Genomic DNA, 19647 nt, shown 5'->3' with positions numbered 1-19647 from the left:
TCAAAGGCAAGTAACAAACCACTTTGCTTCCATGACTTTGGCAGAATTCCTGTATACAAATCACAGCAGGATTTGCTAGCTCCCCATGACAGCCACCCTCAGCACACAGTGAAACACAATGCACTCCTTTTTCCTCCATTTAACTGCAAAGTCAATCCACCACCAGGATGTTGTTACCATCGTGTCACAGAGCCTCCCACAGCTAGACAGGAGTGCTTGGGTGTGGTCCCTTCTGTGGCTTTAGGAGCATGTTTGGAAAAGCAGCTCCATGCTCAGATATGCAAAGAAGGTACCTTACAGTGAAGCTCTGCACATCCAATGGGAGAGAGGCCATGGTGCAACAGTGCCAGAATTCCACCAATAGAGCTAAGCCTTTCCAAAAAACAGAACTTAGAGCTTTGCTTTGGTGTTTGTTTCTTCCCGATACCCATGGAAAAATATTTTTGTCTTGAAAAATAAATATCCAAAAATTTAAGCTGCACTCTTAAACTGTGGGAGATGTCACCATGGATGGTGACTGTGCACCTTTTGGGATGGTCTGTGAGAAAGGGCATGCAGCACTGTGGAAGTGGTTGTTCAAAGTGATCAGATATGAGATTCCACAAAAAACTTTACCAATGGCATTTACATTGAAATGCTTTTTGGTATTTCTTTTTGGTGAGAAAGCTGGAACAGGAGAAGGAAATGGGGTGATGTGGGGGTCAAGCCTGCCCATCCCTTTGGATTTCAGAAATGTTAAATAAGACCCAAGGAGAACACATTTCCAGGGCTTAGAAAAAGGGACACAGCTCCATGAGGTGACACATACTTGGATCCAAAAGCTGTTCTGCAAGCGAAGCCTCCTTTCCTCTGGAGAGCTGCCTTGTACATTCAGAAAGGCAGATTGAATCTCCTCGGGCAGTGCCAGACCTCTGTTCTCTCTGAAACACACAACCTCTGAGAAATGCAGCCATCACTCAGCCACACCTCCAGCAGCTCCAAGACCCCGCTGGCTGTCCAAGCCATGCACCACTGCAAAAGCAACGCATCTGTCGGCCTTGGAATGGCAGGCACAGTGTTACTGAGCCTGGTATGAAACCAGGAGGGAGGCTGGAGGGAGCGCCAAACAACTGGAATCTGAGAGTTTGAGGAAATGAATGTTTTATGGCCCATCAATCAATATTTGACCATTTTCTAGAGAAAGATGATGCCATCTTCAAGAAAACTAAGTTTCTCCTTTTGATGGAGGAATGAGCCATAGCCAGAACTGTGAAAATGCCCCATGTGTGATACGCTGAGATTCTAAACTTGTTGCACCCTGGGAAATGGTTAATCCTGGCGAAGAGCAGGGTTTCAGCCTTGATGAATGGCTTTTAGGAGCCCAGCTGGAGGCAGGATGTCGCTCATGGCCTCTCATCACCCCCAGCCTCCCATCTCCCCCTGCACCTGTCTGTTCTCACTGGCTCAGAACAGGTTACTGCCAGCAGCTCCCAGGCCACATTACTGACAATGTCACCATGAGCAGCAGCAGCTCAGCTGCCTGCACTGGGCAGCCCCAGTGCCCCCCATGCCCCTGAGCTGTGCCCTGGTGCTGCAGCACCAAAGGGGCCAAGACTGAGCCCCCTCCCAGCACCCAAAGGCAGCTCTTTCCCACTGGGACCAGTTCCTGCTACCTGTGTTGACCAAAGCAAACCAACCTCATGTACCTCAGCTGAGGGAGATCTGCGGGATGCCACAGCTTGCCATGGGCTCTTGACAGTTCAAGTCTCCAGAAATACAGTTTAGACCTTAACTCTTTTTCTTATTTTTCTCCAATTCTGATATATCCTGATGATAATGATGGTGACGATTATTAGTTAACAGCTGGTATTATTTTACCATGCTATCCATCAGGCAAGGAGCAAGCAGGGCTTTTTCTTTCTTCCTTTCTTTCTTTGTCTTTTTTAATGCTTGTTATATCTCTGCTATATACTTCCTCTCCACACAGAAATATCCCTTCAAAGCTTGATATTATTGAGCAGCTTTCAACCATGCCCAGCAGAGCCATGTATTCTCTGCATTTGTCTGGCCTTTGTTTCTAGGAATGAAATACCAATGGCTGAACAGTGTGACTTCGTTTCACTCCTTCATTCCAATACTTGTTCTATTTCTATCCCACTGGGTCAAACTCACCTATTGTGAGACCTCACCGATTTCAATTACATCAGGGATTAATTTGTTCCATTGCGTTGAAGCTGTTAATACAATCCTGGCTGGCTCTAGATTAGAAAAGGCACGGTGAGACCTCCCTCACAGGCAGTGTGTTTAACAGCAGTCTTGATCTTCAGTTTTGTTCGGCGGTGGGGTGGGTTTTTTCTTCCCTTTGTGCCCCTTTGCCCCTCTTTTCACAATCTTCCCCTTCCTTTCTAATTGCCCTTATCAGAACTGGGTGGTCCTTCTGACTTCCCCTGCGCCTGGCCAAGTGTTGCCTCCCCGAGCCGCTGCCCAGGGCTTGCGAGGGAGGTCGGAGCTGCAAGGTCTGAGCTGACACCACACAGGTGTGACCACTCCAGCTTTGGCACCTCATCTCTGCATGGGGCTCCAGAGGAAGTTTCTGTGTTCATCCATGTCCCCTGCACTCTGCTAACCAGTGGCAATGTCCTTCACTCTTCACATGGGCCACGCTGGACCCCGCATCCCTGAGAGGCTCTGTGCTGCTGTCCTCACTGCTCACTCCAGGACACGCAGATTTCTCAGAAGTCATTTCATGTCCCTGTCCCTCCTCACAGCATTGGTGTTGCTGCAAAGAAATCTGCAACAGGCTTTGCAGAACAACCCCAACCAACCCCTGTGAAACTGTGGGACCGGGGAGCTTGGCATGCTACAAATGCCTCCACTACCTTAACAAATACCCTTATTTTCTTGATGGAGAAAGCACTCCTGCTGAAATAACCTGCCCTGGTATGCAGGAATTAAGCCCTTGCCCAGCACAGGTGGCTCTGCACAGGTGAGCACAGGGCCGAGGGGCTGCCTGCCCCACCCAAGGGTGCTGCTATCCCCAGGGCCCTCTGCTGCTCACCCAGGGCTGGAGGAGCCTGGGTGGCCACAGCAGTGGGGCTGAAGTGGGCAGAGCTCCCAGTGGGTTGTTCCTGGGACAAAAGCTGCAGCACCCCACTAAAAATACTTACCAGCAATTTGTTCACCCCTTCAATTGGACCCGAGTCCAATTACTGAGAAACCTGCCAGGTTCAAAGCACCCCTGACCTTTTCTCCCCTTTCCCCAGGGGAGATGCTCCTGCTGCAAACCCGTTTGGCCACAGCAGCAGGGCAGAGCAGAAACCCCAAGCCCACTACCCTGAAACTGGTCAGGCATTTCCTAAACCCTGGAAAAAGGCAGAGTTCTTCACCACAAGGACTTAAAATGTCAATTTGAAGCATGGGCCTGCCAGGTTCAAGGTGACATCTCTGCTCTTCTGCTTGATGCCAGCCCAGTTGAGACCCCGCCACAAAAACAGGAGCAAAGGCACAAGATACAGAAAACCTGAGAGATACTCAGGAAAACCTGAGGGATACTCAGGAAAACCCTGCCATCAGAAGGAGATGGAAGATCATCCAAGACCAACCTCCCCATAAGAGAATAAACATTTGCTGGGGCAGCACCTCAGCAGTGATACTGTGCTTATCCTAGGAGCTCCTTTCATCTGGTCCCCTGACATCCTCCAAGGAACACAGATCCCTGCTCCCACTGCAGAAAAGCAACTCCCTCTAGGGTAAAACACGGCAACTACCGAGCAGTACACACCAGGGCAGAACTCACAAAATACCTTTCTGCATTGCATTTGCAAAGAAAACAGAGACTTGGTCAGCAACTGTCCCCACAGCAGCTCCCAAGTCCTGACCTCAGGTGAGAGGTGGCTTCTCTGCTGATTCAGCAGAGACACTTGGGGACCTAACTGAATTATCCCAGCATCACCTTCCTCTGTCAAATGTCCTCTCTGGAAATCTTTTACTAAGCTCCAGTCAGTTCCACTCCTGCTCATTCTGACAAGGTAACACCCAGTGACCCTCTGTGGGAATGGTGCCAAGGGGAAGGAAGGGACCTCCTCAGGAGTCCCTGCCATTCACACCAGCCTCGTACCTGCTAACAAAAGGATCCAGCAGCAGTCTGGCATCCTGATTTCCCTCTGTGACAGAGTCCCCTTCCTGAGGAACCACAGGATGAGTCATAGAATGACCTGGGTTGGAAGGGACCTTAAAGATCACCTGGTTCCAATGCTGCCATGGGCAGGGACACCTCCCACTGTCCCAGGCTGCTCCAAGCCCCAGTGTCCAGCCTGGCCTTGGGCACTGCCAGGGATGCCAGGGGCAGCCCCAGCTGCTCTGGGCACCCTGTGCCAGGCCTGCCCACCCTCACAGGGAAGCACTTTTCCTAATATCCCATCCATCCCTGCCCTCTGGCACTGGGAAGCCATTTCCTTTTGTCCTGGCACTGTATCACCTTGTAAATTGTCTCTCCATCTTTTTTGTCTGCTCCCTCACTGCTTCACCACTGCCTGCTCCTGCCTGAGGACTGATCAATTCTGCTTGCACAAGTCACCCTCAATGTTAGCCCCAGTCTGTTGTCCCAGGCCATGCTTGGAGCATTTTTGCTCCAAGTTATGAACTCTGCTCCAGGCTGTCCATGGAGTGCCCACAAAACCCATCAGCATTAACAGGGAGAAATAAAAAATATGCTGGCTGGGCTGGTCTGTAAAGGCTCTTCCTCCAGCACAGCCAGGATCACCCCATACCTTCCCTTCCCTTCCCTTCCTCCCAAAAGCCCTTTGAAATACATTCTCAAGCCCTGTTATCTCTCCCATTTAAACCACACTCCCTCTATCATTGAGAAATCTCAAAATAATTTATAAGCCCACAAGCTCCTGCACTAACAGGGCCATAAATCACATTTATAAAACCCATCACCTGCTGTTCCAGGGCTGTGGCCCCAGGAGCAGCTCCCCAGCTCTCCACAGCCGCACGTTCCGAGGACAAGGCAGCTCTGGTTGCACCAGCCACAGGTTCGTTCCCAAGCATCCAGAGAGGATCCCAGCCAGTGTCCTGCCTCTCTGTGCTCTCCCCATCTGACCCCAACACAAGCACACAAAAGAGGGTTTTCTTTGCACAAAATCAAACCAAGGGAGGAGGATGTTTCTGGCTACTTTCCTCAAGGAAAAAGGTTGCCCATCTAATAATCCCTAAATGAGCAGTGGGTTGTTGGGCTTTCATGTTTGCCTTCGAGCCTCCCCTTGCCGTGCCAGGTCGCTGGTTTTCTTTTCCACAGAATTGCAAAACCCCTGAATAACAAGATTTGTGCATGGAAGTGCTGACACAACCCTTAACTACAGCATCCTGAACATGATACCAGAATAAGGACGCTCCCTGTGTGGCCCAGCCTATGGATAAATAAAGCATTTCAGCAGCCAGCACCGACAGATCATAAACCTCCACGAGCATAAATACCAACAACAACCCAAAAAGATTAGAGGGCTTACGGGCGAGGCATGCTGGGATGATTTAGAGTTGGGGTGGAAGGGTCATTATTGCTGAATAGGTGGGGGTGAGTGGGCCACAGAAATCAATAAACCATTCTGCTCCCAGGGAAGGAAGGGGCCACGCTAATTGTGCAAACACACATTTCCATGGCAGGCCAGAGCTCTCCGGCTCACCCGGCACGGGGGGATGCAGGGAACCCACTCCACGGGCTGAGGGACAAGGACCTCAGCCCAGGCCATGTCCCAGCAGCTGTCACTCAGGGCACAGCTCACCTGAGCCCCTTGCTGGGCACAACCTGCTGCTGGAGGCACCTTCAAATGAATGCAGATGCAGGCAACATTCAGCTCCACTAATTCCACTTTCAAGGGAGTTAATGTACAGCTGGCACAGGTATCTCACTTGCTTTCAGCATCACCATCAAGTCAGAGCTTTCCCAGTGTCCAGTTCTAGCACTGAACAATCACCCAATGAGTCCTGCCAGCACCAGTTACCCTCAAGCACCAAAGACAACTCTGGGACCCATTTAATCCTGATCAAATAATCCCATTTGGAAGTTTCCACACTGGCATCAGAGATGGAGGTGGCCACAGAATGAGCCACAACAACTCTCTGGATCCTCCAGTGAGCACAGACCCAGAACTTTGCAGATGGGTTTCCAGGCACAGAGTTCAAAGGCAGTGAGCAATTCCCAGTTCCTCCTTGGGTCCTCCCCATTCCCAATTTTTCTACTGTTTTCCCTCACCTTCTTTCTAGGAAACACAGTAATGACAAAGAGACACTCACTTTGGAGAGTGAAGCTTATTTATAAACAGGATAAATCTATACCATACAAATACACAGCTGTTTGTACCCAAGGGGCCAAGGGTAACCAAAGCCCATTCTGGGGACTCACCAAGGAGGGAACCAGCAGCATGTGGCAATGCCTGTCATTGCCAGGAAGAAGCCTGAGCTCACAAGCACATACAGGTGCAAATGGTGGCAGTTTTTACTCCTGCTGGTCGGAACTAGGTGCTGGTGGTAAAGCACAGGGACCTGCTCTGCTCCCCCTGCATGAACCAGTCTCCTCCTCTCTGTCCTTCCAAAGGTATTTAAAGAAAACACTGTCTAGATCAGTTAATAAAATAGCTTGAAGTTTGCCCAGCTCACATCAAGCTTACAGCTTGCAGTCAATGGATTTCAACTTGACTTGGGATTTTAAGAGTTTTTAAAACAAGAAATTTCATCTTCCCTCCAGAAATAAATTCTTCAATAGCTTCACTGCAAAAATATTCCCAGGAATGGACAAGTCTACTACTTATGTACTAAAGACAGCCTGGAAAAAAAATCAGATTACTACTGAGCCTTATCAAAAATATGGCATAAACCATGTGTTGACTTTAATCCAAACCAAATTGTCAATCTGCCTTCAGGATCCCATATAACAAACATGAGCCTAGGGTCAGAAAAGAAAAGCAGAGTTTGTTTTCTAATAGAAGATTTGTTCTGATCTCTATTAGCCACACTTCTGCCTGGAAATATTTACACTGCAAACACCAGGCAAATAGGATTTCTTATCTTTCAGCTTTGTTGAGTTAGGGAAAAGTCTCATTCGGTATTAATTAATTTAGATTGCAAGTTTCCCATTTTCAGGGAACAATTCTCAACAGTTTAGGAAAATAAATCTGTTTTTTTAAATATTTTAAATAAGGGAAAAAATAAAGTGGTGTTAAAATCACTGAGGTTTGGGCTGCTGCATCCCTGCACAACTTGGGGGTACCAGGGAGAACCCCACACGTTTTGATCCGTCCATCACCAGTCACCAGCAGTGGGAAAATGCTGCTGGGGGAAAATTCAGGCCAGACATGGGCGGACACAGACATGAGACCTCGTGGCATGAAGCTGGGGATGCCCCAGGAGCCCTTTCTTTGAGCACTGGGGGGATGTAAGGCCCCGTGCCTTGTCCAGACACCCCCGGTCCCTGTCTGGTCTGGGGACACCTTCAGGTGCCACCCCCCAGGGCCACTACCCAGCACAGGGCAGCTCTGCCAGCTGAGCCTTGCTCACCTCAGATCAGACTTTGCACAAATTTCCTTTGGAAGTGAAACCCCACAACTGAACCTGATGGTGCTCGGTGTCTTGGCTCACACGGTGATGGTGCACACTGGGGAAATCAGGCTCCCACAAATGAAAGCTGAGCAAATCAATTCAATTTTCTTGTTTGCTACATTTAAAGAGCAATTAAATTCCTATTACCTACTCCTTCAACATAAACAGCACAAAGCAAGCCGTCTGCCTTGCTGGCAGACTTCTCCCATTTATTACAGGACAAGGGGGAAGGGGTTTAAAGTAAAAGAAGAGATATATAGATAAGATGTTAGAAAGGTGGTCAGGCACTGGCACAGATTGCCCAGAGAATCACAGAATATTCTGAATTGGAAGATACTCATTAGGATCATCCAGTCCAACCCCTGGCCCTGCACAGACACCCCAACAGTCCCACCCCTGTGCTGTCCAAACACTCCTGGAGCTCTGGCAGCCTCGGGGCTGCTTCATTCCTGGCAGTGTCCCAGGCCAGGTTGGACACTGGGGCTTGGAGCAGCCTGGGACAGTGGGAGGTGTCCCTGCCATGGCAGGGGGTGGAACGAGGTGGGCTTTAAGGTCCCTCCCAGCTCAAACCATTCTGGTTCTGTGATGAGCAGGGCAGACTCTCCATGCTGGCCAGAGCTGCCCTCACTCCTCCCTTCCAGCCTGAGATGTTCCAGCTTTGAGAATCCCAATGGAAACACACAGAGTCCTTCCCATGCCCACAGCCTGGGGTCAGGCTGGCACAGCCCAGCTCCCAGCACGGAGCTCCAGGTGGAATTGCAGGGGAAGCTTGAAGCACTGCCTGCTCCCTGGGACAAAGATGCCTGTGCCTGCAGCAGTGCTGTCTCTGCAGCAGCAGCAGTGCTGTCCCTCCTGCAGCAGCAGCAGCAGCAGCACTGTCCCTGCAGCAGCAGCAGCAGTGCTGTCCCTGCAGCAGCAGTGCTGTCCCTGCAGCAGCAGCAGTGCTGTCCCTGCAGCAGCAGCAGCGCTGTCCCTCCTGCAGCAGCAGCAGCCGTGCTGTCCCTGCAGCAGCAGCAGTGCTGTCCCTCCTGCAGCAGCAGCAGTGCTGTCCCTCCTGCAGCAGCAGCAGCAGTGCTGTCCCTGCAGCAGCAGCAGCAGTGCTGTCCCTGCAGCAGCAGCAGTGCTGTCCCTCCTGCAGCAGCAGCAGTGCTGTCCCTGCAGCAGCAGCAGCAGTGCTGTCCCTGCAGCAGCAGCAGTGCTGTCCCTCCTGCAGCAGCAGCAGTGCTGTCCCTGCAGCAGCAGCAGCAGTGCTGTCCCTGCAGCAGCAGCAGTGCTGTCCCTGCAGCAGCAGCAGCAGTGCTGTCCCTCCTGCAGCAGCAGCAGCAGTGCTGTCCCTCCTGCAGCAGCAGTGCTGTCCCTCCTACAGCAGCAGCAGCAGTGCTGTCCCTCCTGCAGCAGCAGCAGCAGTGCTGTCCCTCCTGCAGCAGCAGTGCTGTCCCTGCAGCAGCAGCAGTGCTGTCCCTGCAGCAGCAGCAGTGCTGTCCCTCCTGCAGCAGCAGCAGCAGTGCTGTCCCTCCTGCAGCAGCAGCAGCAGTGCTGCCCCATCAATTGCTGGCGCTGCTCTGATCTCAGCTGGCCAGGACGCTCCCAATCACCGCAAGGTCGCGACCACAGGGTCAGAAACCTGCACCTACATACATCATAATTTATTGTACAGCTAATCAATACTGCACTGCCCTGTGCAGTCCTACAGTGCAGCCTCACACCCAGGGACTGAGGTTGCTCATGTAGGGTCGTAACCTTCCGGCCTGGGAGGGTAAGGGGGCCAAAAGCAGCTTCGTGTTAGAGCTGGAGAACACGGCTGGAAACAGAGCACAGACTCCACTCCCTGTTTGTTCCTACAATGCAGTCCAATTCCACCTGTGGTTTGAATTCAGCTTGGGAAGGCAAATCCAATTATCTGACCAGGATTGTACCTCATACTCCAACGGGAGAAGTGATGCAACCACACTGTGAGGAGATCACCCAGGGTGTGACAGGAAGGAAGTGACCCCAGTCCTGGTGGTCACAGCACGGCCAGCTTTCAGACCACCCCTCTCCTCAAATGGATAAAAACCATCAGAGAAGCAGCAAAATGCCCTTCTATCAAAAATGTCCTTCACCCACTTTCTAATTTATCTTCCCAGGGCTCCCCATCCCAGCAGCCATGCCTACAGACACCCAGCACACACAGTACCCACAGTCATTGACCAGGCTAATTGCTGCTCCCTGCATTTTTCTGTTAATTCTGGATTTCTGTGCAAGAGCAGCTCAGGGTATTCCAAAAGATACAAAAGCTTTTTAACAAGCTTAAAGTTCTTAATTTCTCCTTCAAAATTATGCCAAAGATAGTATTCTAGCAGGAAAAAAGGGATTTAAAATACAGGAGAAAAAGGAACTGGGAGGACTAAGGAGTGCTGGGAATACCTTGTAGGAAAAGCAATCCGTTATTTATTGCTGCATCCTAACATTTCTATCCACACAATATGCACTTCTCTGGGACCTTCACCAAGATTTAGCATCCATCCATTTGGATTTTAAAAGACAAGCAGAGGAATCACAGGGCACACTGGGCCCCTCTCCACCTTGCTTTCCCTCAGTGCCAGCTCCTCCTTGCTTCCAGATCCAGCCCCTTAGCCTGGCCACCATGGGGGCGCTGGGTCTGCCTGGGGCAAGTGCCAGCATCCCCAGCCTGCCCCCACTTCCATCTCCACAGGGGTGAGCCCATGGGCTGGGCTCTGCCCCACCTCCTGTCCATCTCCAGCCACACAACAGTGAGCAGGATGTGCTGGGCCATTCCTGTGCTGCCCACTTCTTATCACAGAATCATTTAGGTTGGAAAAATCCTCTAAGATCACCAATCCACCTGTTGACCCAGCACTGCCAGGCCCATGGCTAACCCAGGTGCTCAAGTGCCACACCCACACATCTTTTGAACACTTCCAGGGATGGTGGCTCCACTCTTCCAGTGCTTGACAACACTTTTGTTGAAGAAATTTTTTCCTAATATCCCATCTAAACCTTCCCTGGCACAACTTGAGGCCTTTTACCCCAGTGACCTCAGATCTTCCCCTCTTCTCCCACAGCCTCCAAAGCAACGTTGACCTCCAGCAGCAGCAGCAGCAGCAAACTCAGCAGCACCAGCCCAGCTCCAGCCCTGCAGCCAGAGCAGCACCAGCCCAGGCAAAGAGCCATGTGCAGGACATCATCAGAGCTGTTCTGCACCCTGAGCTCCAGAGGTTAAAATTGTTCTGGCTCTCCTGGCTGCAGCAGAGCCAAGGCAGTAAGTCCATGAAAAGGCACAGTGAGCAGGGTGTGAGAGAGCCTGGCAAAGGGGAGGATGTGCTGTCACTGCCGTGTGGTTCAGCCTGAAATGCAGCTGTTTATGTGGGCAGAGCAGGCAGGGGCTGAGGCAGCACTGCCCAGGGAACCAGCGCCACATGGAAGCACCGGGGGCACAACCAGAGCCCAGCCCCTGGAGGGGGAAGATTGGAAGATTGGCAGCCGGCTCCCACCCGCCGCAGCCCCTGGGGCTGTGAGGAGGTAGCACAAAGGGAAACACACAGACCATGACAGGCTAAGCCTCCTCCTTCCTCTCTGTTCCCCTTTCTTTCTCTTCATGCTATGGCGAGGCTGCTGAATGGCAACAGCAAAATACTTTTGCAGAGCCAGACGGTCTTTTATATTTTGGGGTTTTTTTCTTACTTTCCTTCCAGCTGCTTTGCAGGATGCCTAATCCTCCATGGACATCTGGAGAGGCATCAGGACAGAGGCGACATGCTAGGTAGGCAGCACATTGCACAGCTCTGCATAATTTCTGCTTGTACCTGCTGTTATGGCACAGCAGGTGACCAAAACACAAAAACCCAGGGAAGGAAAGAAAAACAATATGTCTGGACCTTCCAGGCCACAAGTACCCAGGTGGAAGCCCCCTGGTTTCAGCATCAGAGCATAGGAAGGCCATGCCCTGCAGCAGAGCATCTCACAGGCAGGAGGGCATTTAGGTGCCTCCCTGGGCCCAGGGCTCCCAGCTCCCCCAGCACAACCCACCCCAGGCTTCCCAGAGCAGCTCACAGACCCCAGGCAGGGACCTTGGCAGGAGGTATCCCCATCCCTGTCCAGGCACCAACAGCAGCCATTCCTCTTTTCCCTTTTTAAATCATGTTCCATTAACACATTTTTTTCACCTGCACTTATCATAATAAACTATCTAAATCTGTGGAAAAACAAAGGAAAAGAAGCTCTGCAAGGGAGAAGAGGAAAGAGCAAAACAGAGTCCTAAGGAAAGGAAGAGATACATAAAAATACTCCCAAGGATCTAGGAAGTAGCTTATATATCCAAAATAATGATTTTCAGTCCCAGATGAGTCTCTCTCTTGAGCTCAGTCTCACACAGCAGAGAGGCCTGGCTGACCAGCTCAGTGCTATCAGCTTACAGCAAAATCAAGTATTCAGTGTGGCTGCCCAAGCCCCCAGTGCTGCTCATCCTCCCTGAGCCTCCTGCAACCCTCAGCAGTCACTCACAGCACCAGCTGCATCCCACATGCCAGCCACAGCCACAGAGCTCAGGTAGTGCCACCCTTTGCCCATTCTGCTCTTTTCTCTCCCACCTTGGTATGCTACAGCCAAGCTACTCTATAAGAAAAACTAATTCTGAGTTTGAGCAGGAATTCCTCCCGTGAATCTCACTCCACTCCAAACCCAGCACCTCTCAGAATCCCACACTGCACTGAACCTCACACCACTTCAAATCCTGCACTACTCCAAACCCCGCGCCCCGAGCCCCCATCCAGTCTGGTACTTGTCAGGTGCAATAAGGAAAGCAAAAGCAAAATACAACACAACCATCACACTGCATCCAATTAAAAGCTGAACTTCATGATGTCCTTCTAGGCACTCTCCTCAACAACGCCCATGTCCATCCCTGTTCCTCTGAAGCACCTCACACATCTCTGGAGCTTTGGAAAAGCAAACTGCATTCATGCAGGGGTGCAGAGCAAAGCCCCCAAGGAGCTCTGTTCTGCTGCCCATTGCCACAGCAAAGCCAAACCCCCAAATGCTGAAGCAGCTCACGTTTGTGTCAGCCTCGCTGGGGTGAGAACCTGGAAACAGCTTTGCAAATCTCCCTGCTAAATGTCTTTGAGGGGTCTTTGTGGCAGAGAACTCGTCCCAGCACTTTGAAGGGCTGGGGACCTTCAGTGAAAAACAAAGGCATGGTGTGCCCAGGGCAGGCAGCCAAGAGCTGCTGGTGGGGCACAGGCTGCACATCCCCATGTGTGAGGAGCAAGACCCACAGCTACGCTCACCCAAGCTAAGCTGAGTCTCACCCCTCCCACAGGAGAACCCCAGCACACATCAGCACAAGCCCCAGCCCACTGCCATTCAGCTTCCCTGCTCCAGCCCAGACAACTGCTCCAATGTGTCTCCTCTTCCTCCACAAGCCCAAGCTCTCCAAAGTTCAGGAGGCAGAAGCAGGATACACGGGGCAGCTTCACGACACAACACTTTGTATTCTGGTGCAATGAGTCAGCAGCAGGGAATAAAAATCCCTTGTGGCAAGCCACATGGTTATTTCCTGGAGAGCAAGGGCATTTGCAACTGGAACAAACGCTTTCATGTACAACAGGACCCTGCCTCTGCAGGCCTCCATCACTGGGAGTCCAGCACAGCACGGAGCCAAAGCCATCCCATCCCAAAGCCATCCCAGGGACCATCCCATCAGCTCCAGCCCATGATGGGGCCAAGCACTTTCACATGGCTGAGCTCCTCTGCTCATTAACTCAGGCTTTGCTTACACAGTTTCTCTGGTCTCCTCACTGCCTAGTAATCAAGGCAGGTGCAATCCGAAAAATCAACAGAGAGCTGCCCAGCCTTGCACAGACCACATTTGCCATATTCTGTCCTTTTCAGGATGACTTCTCTACCCTCATGGAGCAGGAGGCAGGTACTGGCACAGGGATGCTGTGCTGAGGACGTGGTGTTCCCAATCCAGGCTGAGCAGAGAGGGCAGGCACGGGATCACCCAGCCTGGGGGGCTCTCACCCAGCCTAGGCCCCAAGGAGTCTTGGCACACAGGGCTTGACCACAAGGAAGGAGCAGCCCACGGAGGCACCACCTACCCCATCCCACAGCACTTCAGGAGCAATGTGGGATGCCCAAAGCTCCATCCCTGGCAGCACACTCAGCCTTGGCACCGCCTCAAGACAGACACTGTGCCACCCAGAGAGGACAAAGGCAGGTGGGTGCCCATCTGCAGGGAGGGGAGACATGAGAATAACCTTGTTGGTGATGTGCAGTCCAGCTACCTGCCTTTGGTGCTGTCACCAGGAGGGCAAGGACAGGGCAGGCAGGGAGCTGTGGCTCTAGCACTGCTGCACACCTGCAGAAGGAGTGGCCAGCCAAGGCAAGCTGGCCGGGTTGTGACCAGGACCTCCTTTGGCTTCTCCACGGTGAGTCCCCAGAGCTATTTGGTGGCACTCACCACCCGTCCTGCTTGTCCCAGGGAGGACAGCCATGGATCAGCAGGCAGGGAGAGGGGAGGGAGCTGCTCAGCAGGCTCACGCCTCTGACATGTGCTGTGTGTGGCTTCGCCAGACCGCAGGATCTGGCTCACTGAACGTGTGGAAGCAACGCTTCTCTGTGTCTCACTTTACAATGTCCCAAACAATAACTGTCTGTCGCTGCACAGGAGCTTAGGAGAAACATAAGTTGCTATTGGCATGGCACACAGCAGCCTTCCTCTTACACAACACCAGCAGATGTGAAAATAGCCTAGTGCTGCCTTGTGCATTCCTCTGACCTCCTGTTTGCTTCTAGATCAGATTCCAAAGCTGGATCTTAACCTACAAGAGCCATAAAAGCAAAGGATTTGGCCCTATCAGGGACCTCTTCATAATCTAAGACAGATGCACTCCGTGTAGGAGAACACTGGCGAGGTTTATCAGGCAGGGAAGAGGCTGGGGCAGGACCACCCTCTGCTCTGCAGCACAGCCAGGGCAGCCCACGCTGGGATTGCCCCGTGCTCTGCCTGGCCATGCACTTGAGGTGGCTCAGGGACAGAAGAGCTGGAAGCTCTTGCAAACCAGGAAAGCACTCAGAACCTCGGATCCTACTGCTCAACTTACACTGAAGCTGCCTCCAGCCCCCACCTGCCCTGGCAAAGGGGGCCCTCTGAGATCTCATGTCCCCAAATTTGTTATCCTCAGGGTCACTGGTGCTGCTAGAGCCAGCACAGCATGGGGCAATCCCCTCCAACCCTGCAAGGTGCTTCTGGGGTTTCTCACCTGCTTGTAGAGCAGAGATTGACTCCAAAGCCAAAGTGAAACCCAAAACCACTCTGGGGCATAAAGAACAAAAGCACATGGAAGAGAAATTGCTCCTGGAAGTGTGAAAAGGTAGGAGAATAAACTGAAAAATGTTAAAGACATGATATAGGGAGAGCTCAGTAACCATCAGTGAAAGAGCATTCCTAAGAACAACCTGCATAAATAAATTATTGTCTCCAGGGTCTGCAAGGGTATCCAGTATCCCTGCTTTGGAACTGTAGCAACTCCAAGCATCAGAGTGACTTCCTAAGAGGCAAGAGAAGAAAACAAGACAGGGGCATTGCTGTCGCAGGGGAAGGTGAATGACCTCTCCTCCAGGCAGCCCTGTGAGGTCCAGGGCTGCTCCCAGGGCTGTGCTGCACCCATGCTCCAGCAGTGCTCCCCTCTGTCCCACCATGTGTTAATCTCTGCGCTTCTTGGTGGAAATGTCACACAATGGCAAAGCCCTGGAGGAGTCCAACTCATCCAGGGGTCTAAATCCTGCTTCTGGAAACTCCAGACCCTCCAACCTCCCTGTAGCCAGGGCTGGGGAACACTTCCCAGTGCTGCCATAACCTGCCCACAGGAGATACTACACCTGCCCCATCATCCACTGGCGGCTGCAGGGTGGCCTTGGGGTCTATGAGAAAGCTTTTGGCCAGAGCTGAGCCCCCACCACAGAACTGCAGCAGCTCACACGTCAATGCACCACAGCCCTTGCACACAAGGACCCACTCGAACACACAGAGTGTACCCAACCATGGTTCTCAGAATCCCTCCAGCCCCACACACACTGGGGTGATTTCTACACAGAGCCACAGGTACCAGGCAGCAGCAGAGCAGAGTAATTCTAAGACCAGCACACAGGACGAGCCACAGATCATGGCTTGAACGCAGGGCGAGAGGCAGCCTTAGAATATAATCCCCTTCAGGAACTCTCAAATCTCCCCAATACAACACAGAGCCCTTTAAGCAAAACTAAACAACTTCCTTTAGACTAAATAAATATTAAACCTAAGTGATGCATTAATTTACTCCAGTTCACCAAAGGCTAACTCCTACCCAAACTGATCATTATTAAAGAAATCCTATAATCCCTTGGTCCCATTCAGGCTCAAAACATGTAATCCCATGAATAAATCCAGAAAGAAAGTGTAACAAAATGGGCAATAAAAACTTACAGCATTCACATCTTTTCATCTACCATTAATACTGTAAACACTCACTCGAAGGCCCTCGAGTATGACTAATCTAATGTTTTGGCTCCCCACACCAATCGCCGAAGGAGCTCGGCTCTGCGTGTGTCACCCAGTGAGCTCCACCGCCTCTCCAGCCGCAGCCAGGACACCTCCGCAGAGCCCAGCGCAGCCATCCCACCTCACAGCCCCCAAAACGCTGCAAAATCAGCACAAAAGGTAGCAAGTATGGTTCTAATAGCACCAGAGCACAGAGCTTTCTCCTTTTTTTCCTGTTTTTTTTGGTTTTTTTTTTTTTTTTTTTTATTATTATTTTATTGCTTTGGAAGCCTGCAAGCTCCAACTGTATAAATGCCAATAACTTTGTTTTAAGGCTGCTGAAGTAAGAGATCAGATTTTAGCAAGTGCTTTCCAGGCAGCCAGCCAAACTTTTTCTGATTCACTAAAAGCACCAAAGGGAGGGGGAGAGGAAGGGGGCTGGAGGGCTGATTAACTTCAGTTACCGCACAAGCGCAAAAAAACCTCTCCCCGCTGCAAAGGGTTCCGGCGCTGCGAGCCCTGCGCAGCCTGTGATTCCTCGGGCTGAAAAAAATCCGCACCAGAGAAACAGAGCAAACACCTTCCAACGGCAGGGTAATTTACAGCTGCGGATCCTCTCCTGCTGGGGAGGCTGCTCCACCAGGGGAGGCTCTGCTGGTGTCGGGTTCGAGCTGCACTTTTTGGAGAGGATGAGGAAAAAAATGTGATCGGGCATTTTTCAGATGGGTGGGAGAGCAGGGGATGGGGCTGGTTCGGGTTTTAGCTTGGCCAGAGGGATGGAGCCCCCTCCAAGGCTGTGCTCATCCAGGACCATCCCCTGCTGCCGTTGGGGATCTGGAGAGGCTGAGCAGGTGCAATCCCGGCCAAAGCACAACTCAGGGCCAAGGGTGTCACAAGTGTCCCCCAGCTCCGGCGGGAAGGTGGCCAGAGCCACCGAAGTGGCACCTGCTCTGCGCGGCCCCGCAGGTGGGTGCGCTCCAGGATGTCCAGCTAAAATCCCTGAGGCAGAGAGGCAGCTGCCATCCCCACCCCGCGGGCACCTGGGCTGCAGAGCCTCGCTCAGGGTGTTCCTCCAACGGCCTCATTCCTGCCGAGACAGGATCAAAGGCTGGAGCTGACTTGGACGGCGTTCTACTGAATAATGGGGAGGGAGCACGCAGCCTCCTTCTCTTGGCTAGGAAAACTTGTGTTTTTCAAAGCATCGGTTTTTGGGAGTGAGTTACCGAAGAGGGGGAGAAAAAAAAAAAAGAAAAGAAAATTTAAAAGAAGAGAGGGGCGAAAAAAAAAAAAAAGAAATGGGAAAAAAGGGCGAGCAGGAGAGCGCCTGCTCTTCCAAGGCAAGTGCATCAATCAACACTGTGCAAGGAGAGTCCAGCACTCCCTCTCACATCATTAGCCAGGCTAATGCACTCCAGAGGATGCTGCTACGGCAGGCTACCGGCGCACCCGGCTGCACCCCTGCCCGTACCGGCGGCAGAGCACGGCGGAGCACGGGACGGGAGCTGAGCACAGGGGAAGTCCCGGTCCAGGGCAAGTGACACTCCAGCATCTGGTGCGGGGCTCGGTTTAATACAGCTATAAAAACTAGAGGGAAACAAGTGAAAGCCCCAGCCAAACCTGCCTCGCACTCGAGGTCAGCACGCCGCCTTTGTTTCTATTTTACAACCAAAAGCGAGAGAGGACAGAAAGGACACGTACCTGTACCTGAAAGCACAGCAGCAGGAAATGTAAACATCTGGAGAGGAGAAAAAAAACAACAAAAGATCAAATGATGCGGTAGAATGATTAAAGTTGATTTTTGTTTTGTTTGGTTTTTTCTTTGTTTTTGTTTGCAATTTTTAAAGGGTTCAGAGCGATGCTCTGCTTATAAAAAGGCTCAGGTCCCCATTACCACCTGGCTGCAAGGAAAATGCAACCGGAGCCTCCAGAATGAAAGTTTAAAAAAAAATTTAAATCTTTTTAAACATTTAAAAAAATATTTAGAAATATGCCATAATCCTTACAGGCAAGTGCAGGCTGAGAGCAGTGAATACATCGCTGGGCGAGGAGGGGGTTGGCCGGCGGCTGGTCGCTAGCGGAGCGCAGTCCCCCGCCGCCGCGCTGACATGGGAGCGATCCGGCCGGCGAGCTCCGATCCCCGCCGCGCTGCTCCGCGCCGCTCCGCGCCGCCGGGAAGTTGTGGTACCGCCCGCTCTGCCTCCGCCGAGTGACTCGTCAGGCATCAGCTCTCCTCTCCCCCTGTCTCTCCTCCTCCTCCTCTCCCTCTCTCCGCCTTTGGGGGGATGAAGGTGCTTATTGTCAGTAACTTCCGATCATCAGCAAGTGCCCCCCCGCGTCCCCCCGGGCCGGGCCAGCCCCGCCGGGCGGATGGAGCCTCTCGGCCGCCGCCGCGCCCCGCTCCGGGCTCCGCTCCGCGCCCCGCGCCGCGCTCCGGGCGGGCGGCATAGCGATGCGCGGGGCGCGGAGCGGGAGGCGGGACCCGCCCGGGCGGAGCGGGACTGGCACCGCCTGCGCGGAGGGGGCACCGCCCGGCCGCGGGCAGCGCCGGCCGGGGAAGCGTTTTTTACAGAGTAAGCGAGGGAGGGGGTCGGGCTCCCCCGAGCCCTGCCCGGCCCCACAGAACGGGCGGCGCCGCCGCTCGCCCGGGACGCGAGGCGCTCGGAACCCCCGGCACAGCGGCCGCTGCCCCGTTCACCGGCACGTGTGGCCGCGGCTGCCCGGAGTCCGCTGCGCCCTCACCTCTGACGGGGCAGGAGCGCGTCCCGCGCCCGTCGAGCCCCGGGCGGGCGGCAGCGGGGCCCGGCAGCCCCGGAGCGGCCCCTCGCGGGCCGGGACAGCCGCGGCCGCCCGGTCCATGGGCCCGGCACCGCTCCCCGGCGGGACGCGGACGGCGGGGTCAGAGCGCCGCGCTGCCGGCGCCGCTCCGCACGGCTCGCCTGCCCTCCAGCGGCCGCTCCGCCGCCCCGCACCTCCCGCAGCCCCGGGGAAAGCCCAGAGGCTTCCTCCGCCTCAGCTTTGGGGAGTTTTTTTTTGTTTGTTTGGGGGTTTGCTTTTTTAGGAAAAAAAAAATCACACGCTGATAGCGTGTGGTAACTCTTTCCTCTTGTCTGAAAGCTCGTTTATAGCAGACAAGATGCCAGGAACCGTTAACCTCCACACATAGCCGAACTCTCCAAAGAGCACCCAACGTCAGTTAACACCTTATTAAGTGAGAACATAACCCTAGCTCAGAGCTCTGAGCTTTCCAAATTCTCCACTCAAATAACAGCGTGCATCAGCGCAGCGTGTCGGGCCCAGCTGCTCCCACCTCTGCAGGGACTGAGGTGCTCGCTCCCCAGGCACTCTCAGCCACAAATCAAACGACATCTTTAATCCCTGGAGTTCATCACTGGGGAGCCTTCAGGTATCAAGTCACAGGGTTTTTTGGCCCATAGTTTCAGGCTCAAGAGGCACAGAAAACATTAAGTTTTAAAACAGTGATCAAAGCAAGTCCTTATAAAATTTCCAGCACTAACACATGTCTGTGATGTATCTAACAGACTTCACACTTCTGT

At 52.8% G+C, this 19647-nt stretch overlaps 1 protein-coding gene across 1 annotated transcript in view; it reads right to left on the bottom strand.

Moving 5' to 3' along the window:
- Positions 1–18322, bottom strand: part of FGF18 (fibroblast growth factor 18) — a 64956-nt gene extending 46634 nt beyond the window's left edge. The window contains exons 1-2 of the mRNA XM_036391676.2: positions 18097–18322; positions 17792–17828 (exon numbers count right to left, since the gene is read on the bottom strand). Coding sequence (XP_036247569.1) covers positions 17792–17828; positions 18097–18128 — 69 coding nt within the window. The 5' untranslated portion in view covers positions 18129–18322. The remainder of the gene's footprint in view (positions 1–17791; positions 17829–18096) is intronic.
- Between the last annotated feature and the right edge of the window lie 1325 nt (positions 18323–19647).

The sequence above is a fragment of the Molothrus ater genome, chromosome 15 (genome assembly GCF_012460135.2).
Source record: "Molothrus ater isolate BHLD 08-10-18 breed brown headed cowbird chromosome 15, BPBGC_Mater_1.1, whole genome shotgun sequence".
NCBI classification, from domain to species: Eukaryota; Metazoa; Chordata; class Aves; order Passeriformes; family Icteridae; genus Molothrus; species Molothrus ater.
The sequence above is the reverse complement of the archived record's forward strand: the minus strand, read 5'-3'. Positions and strand labels throughout refer to the sequence as shown.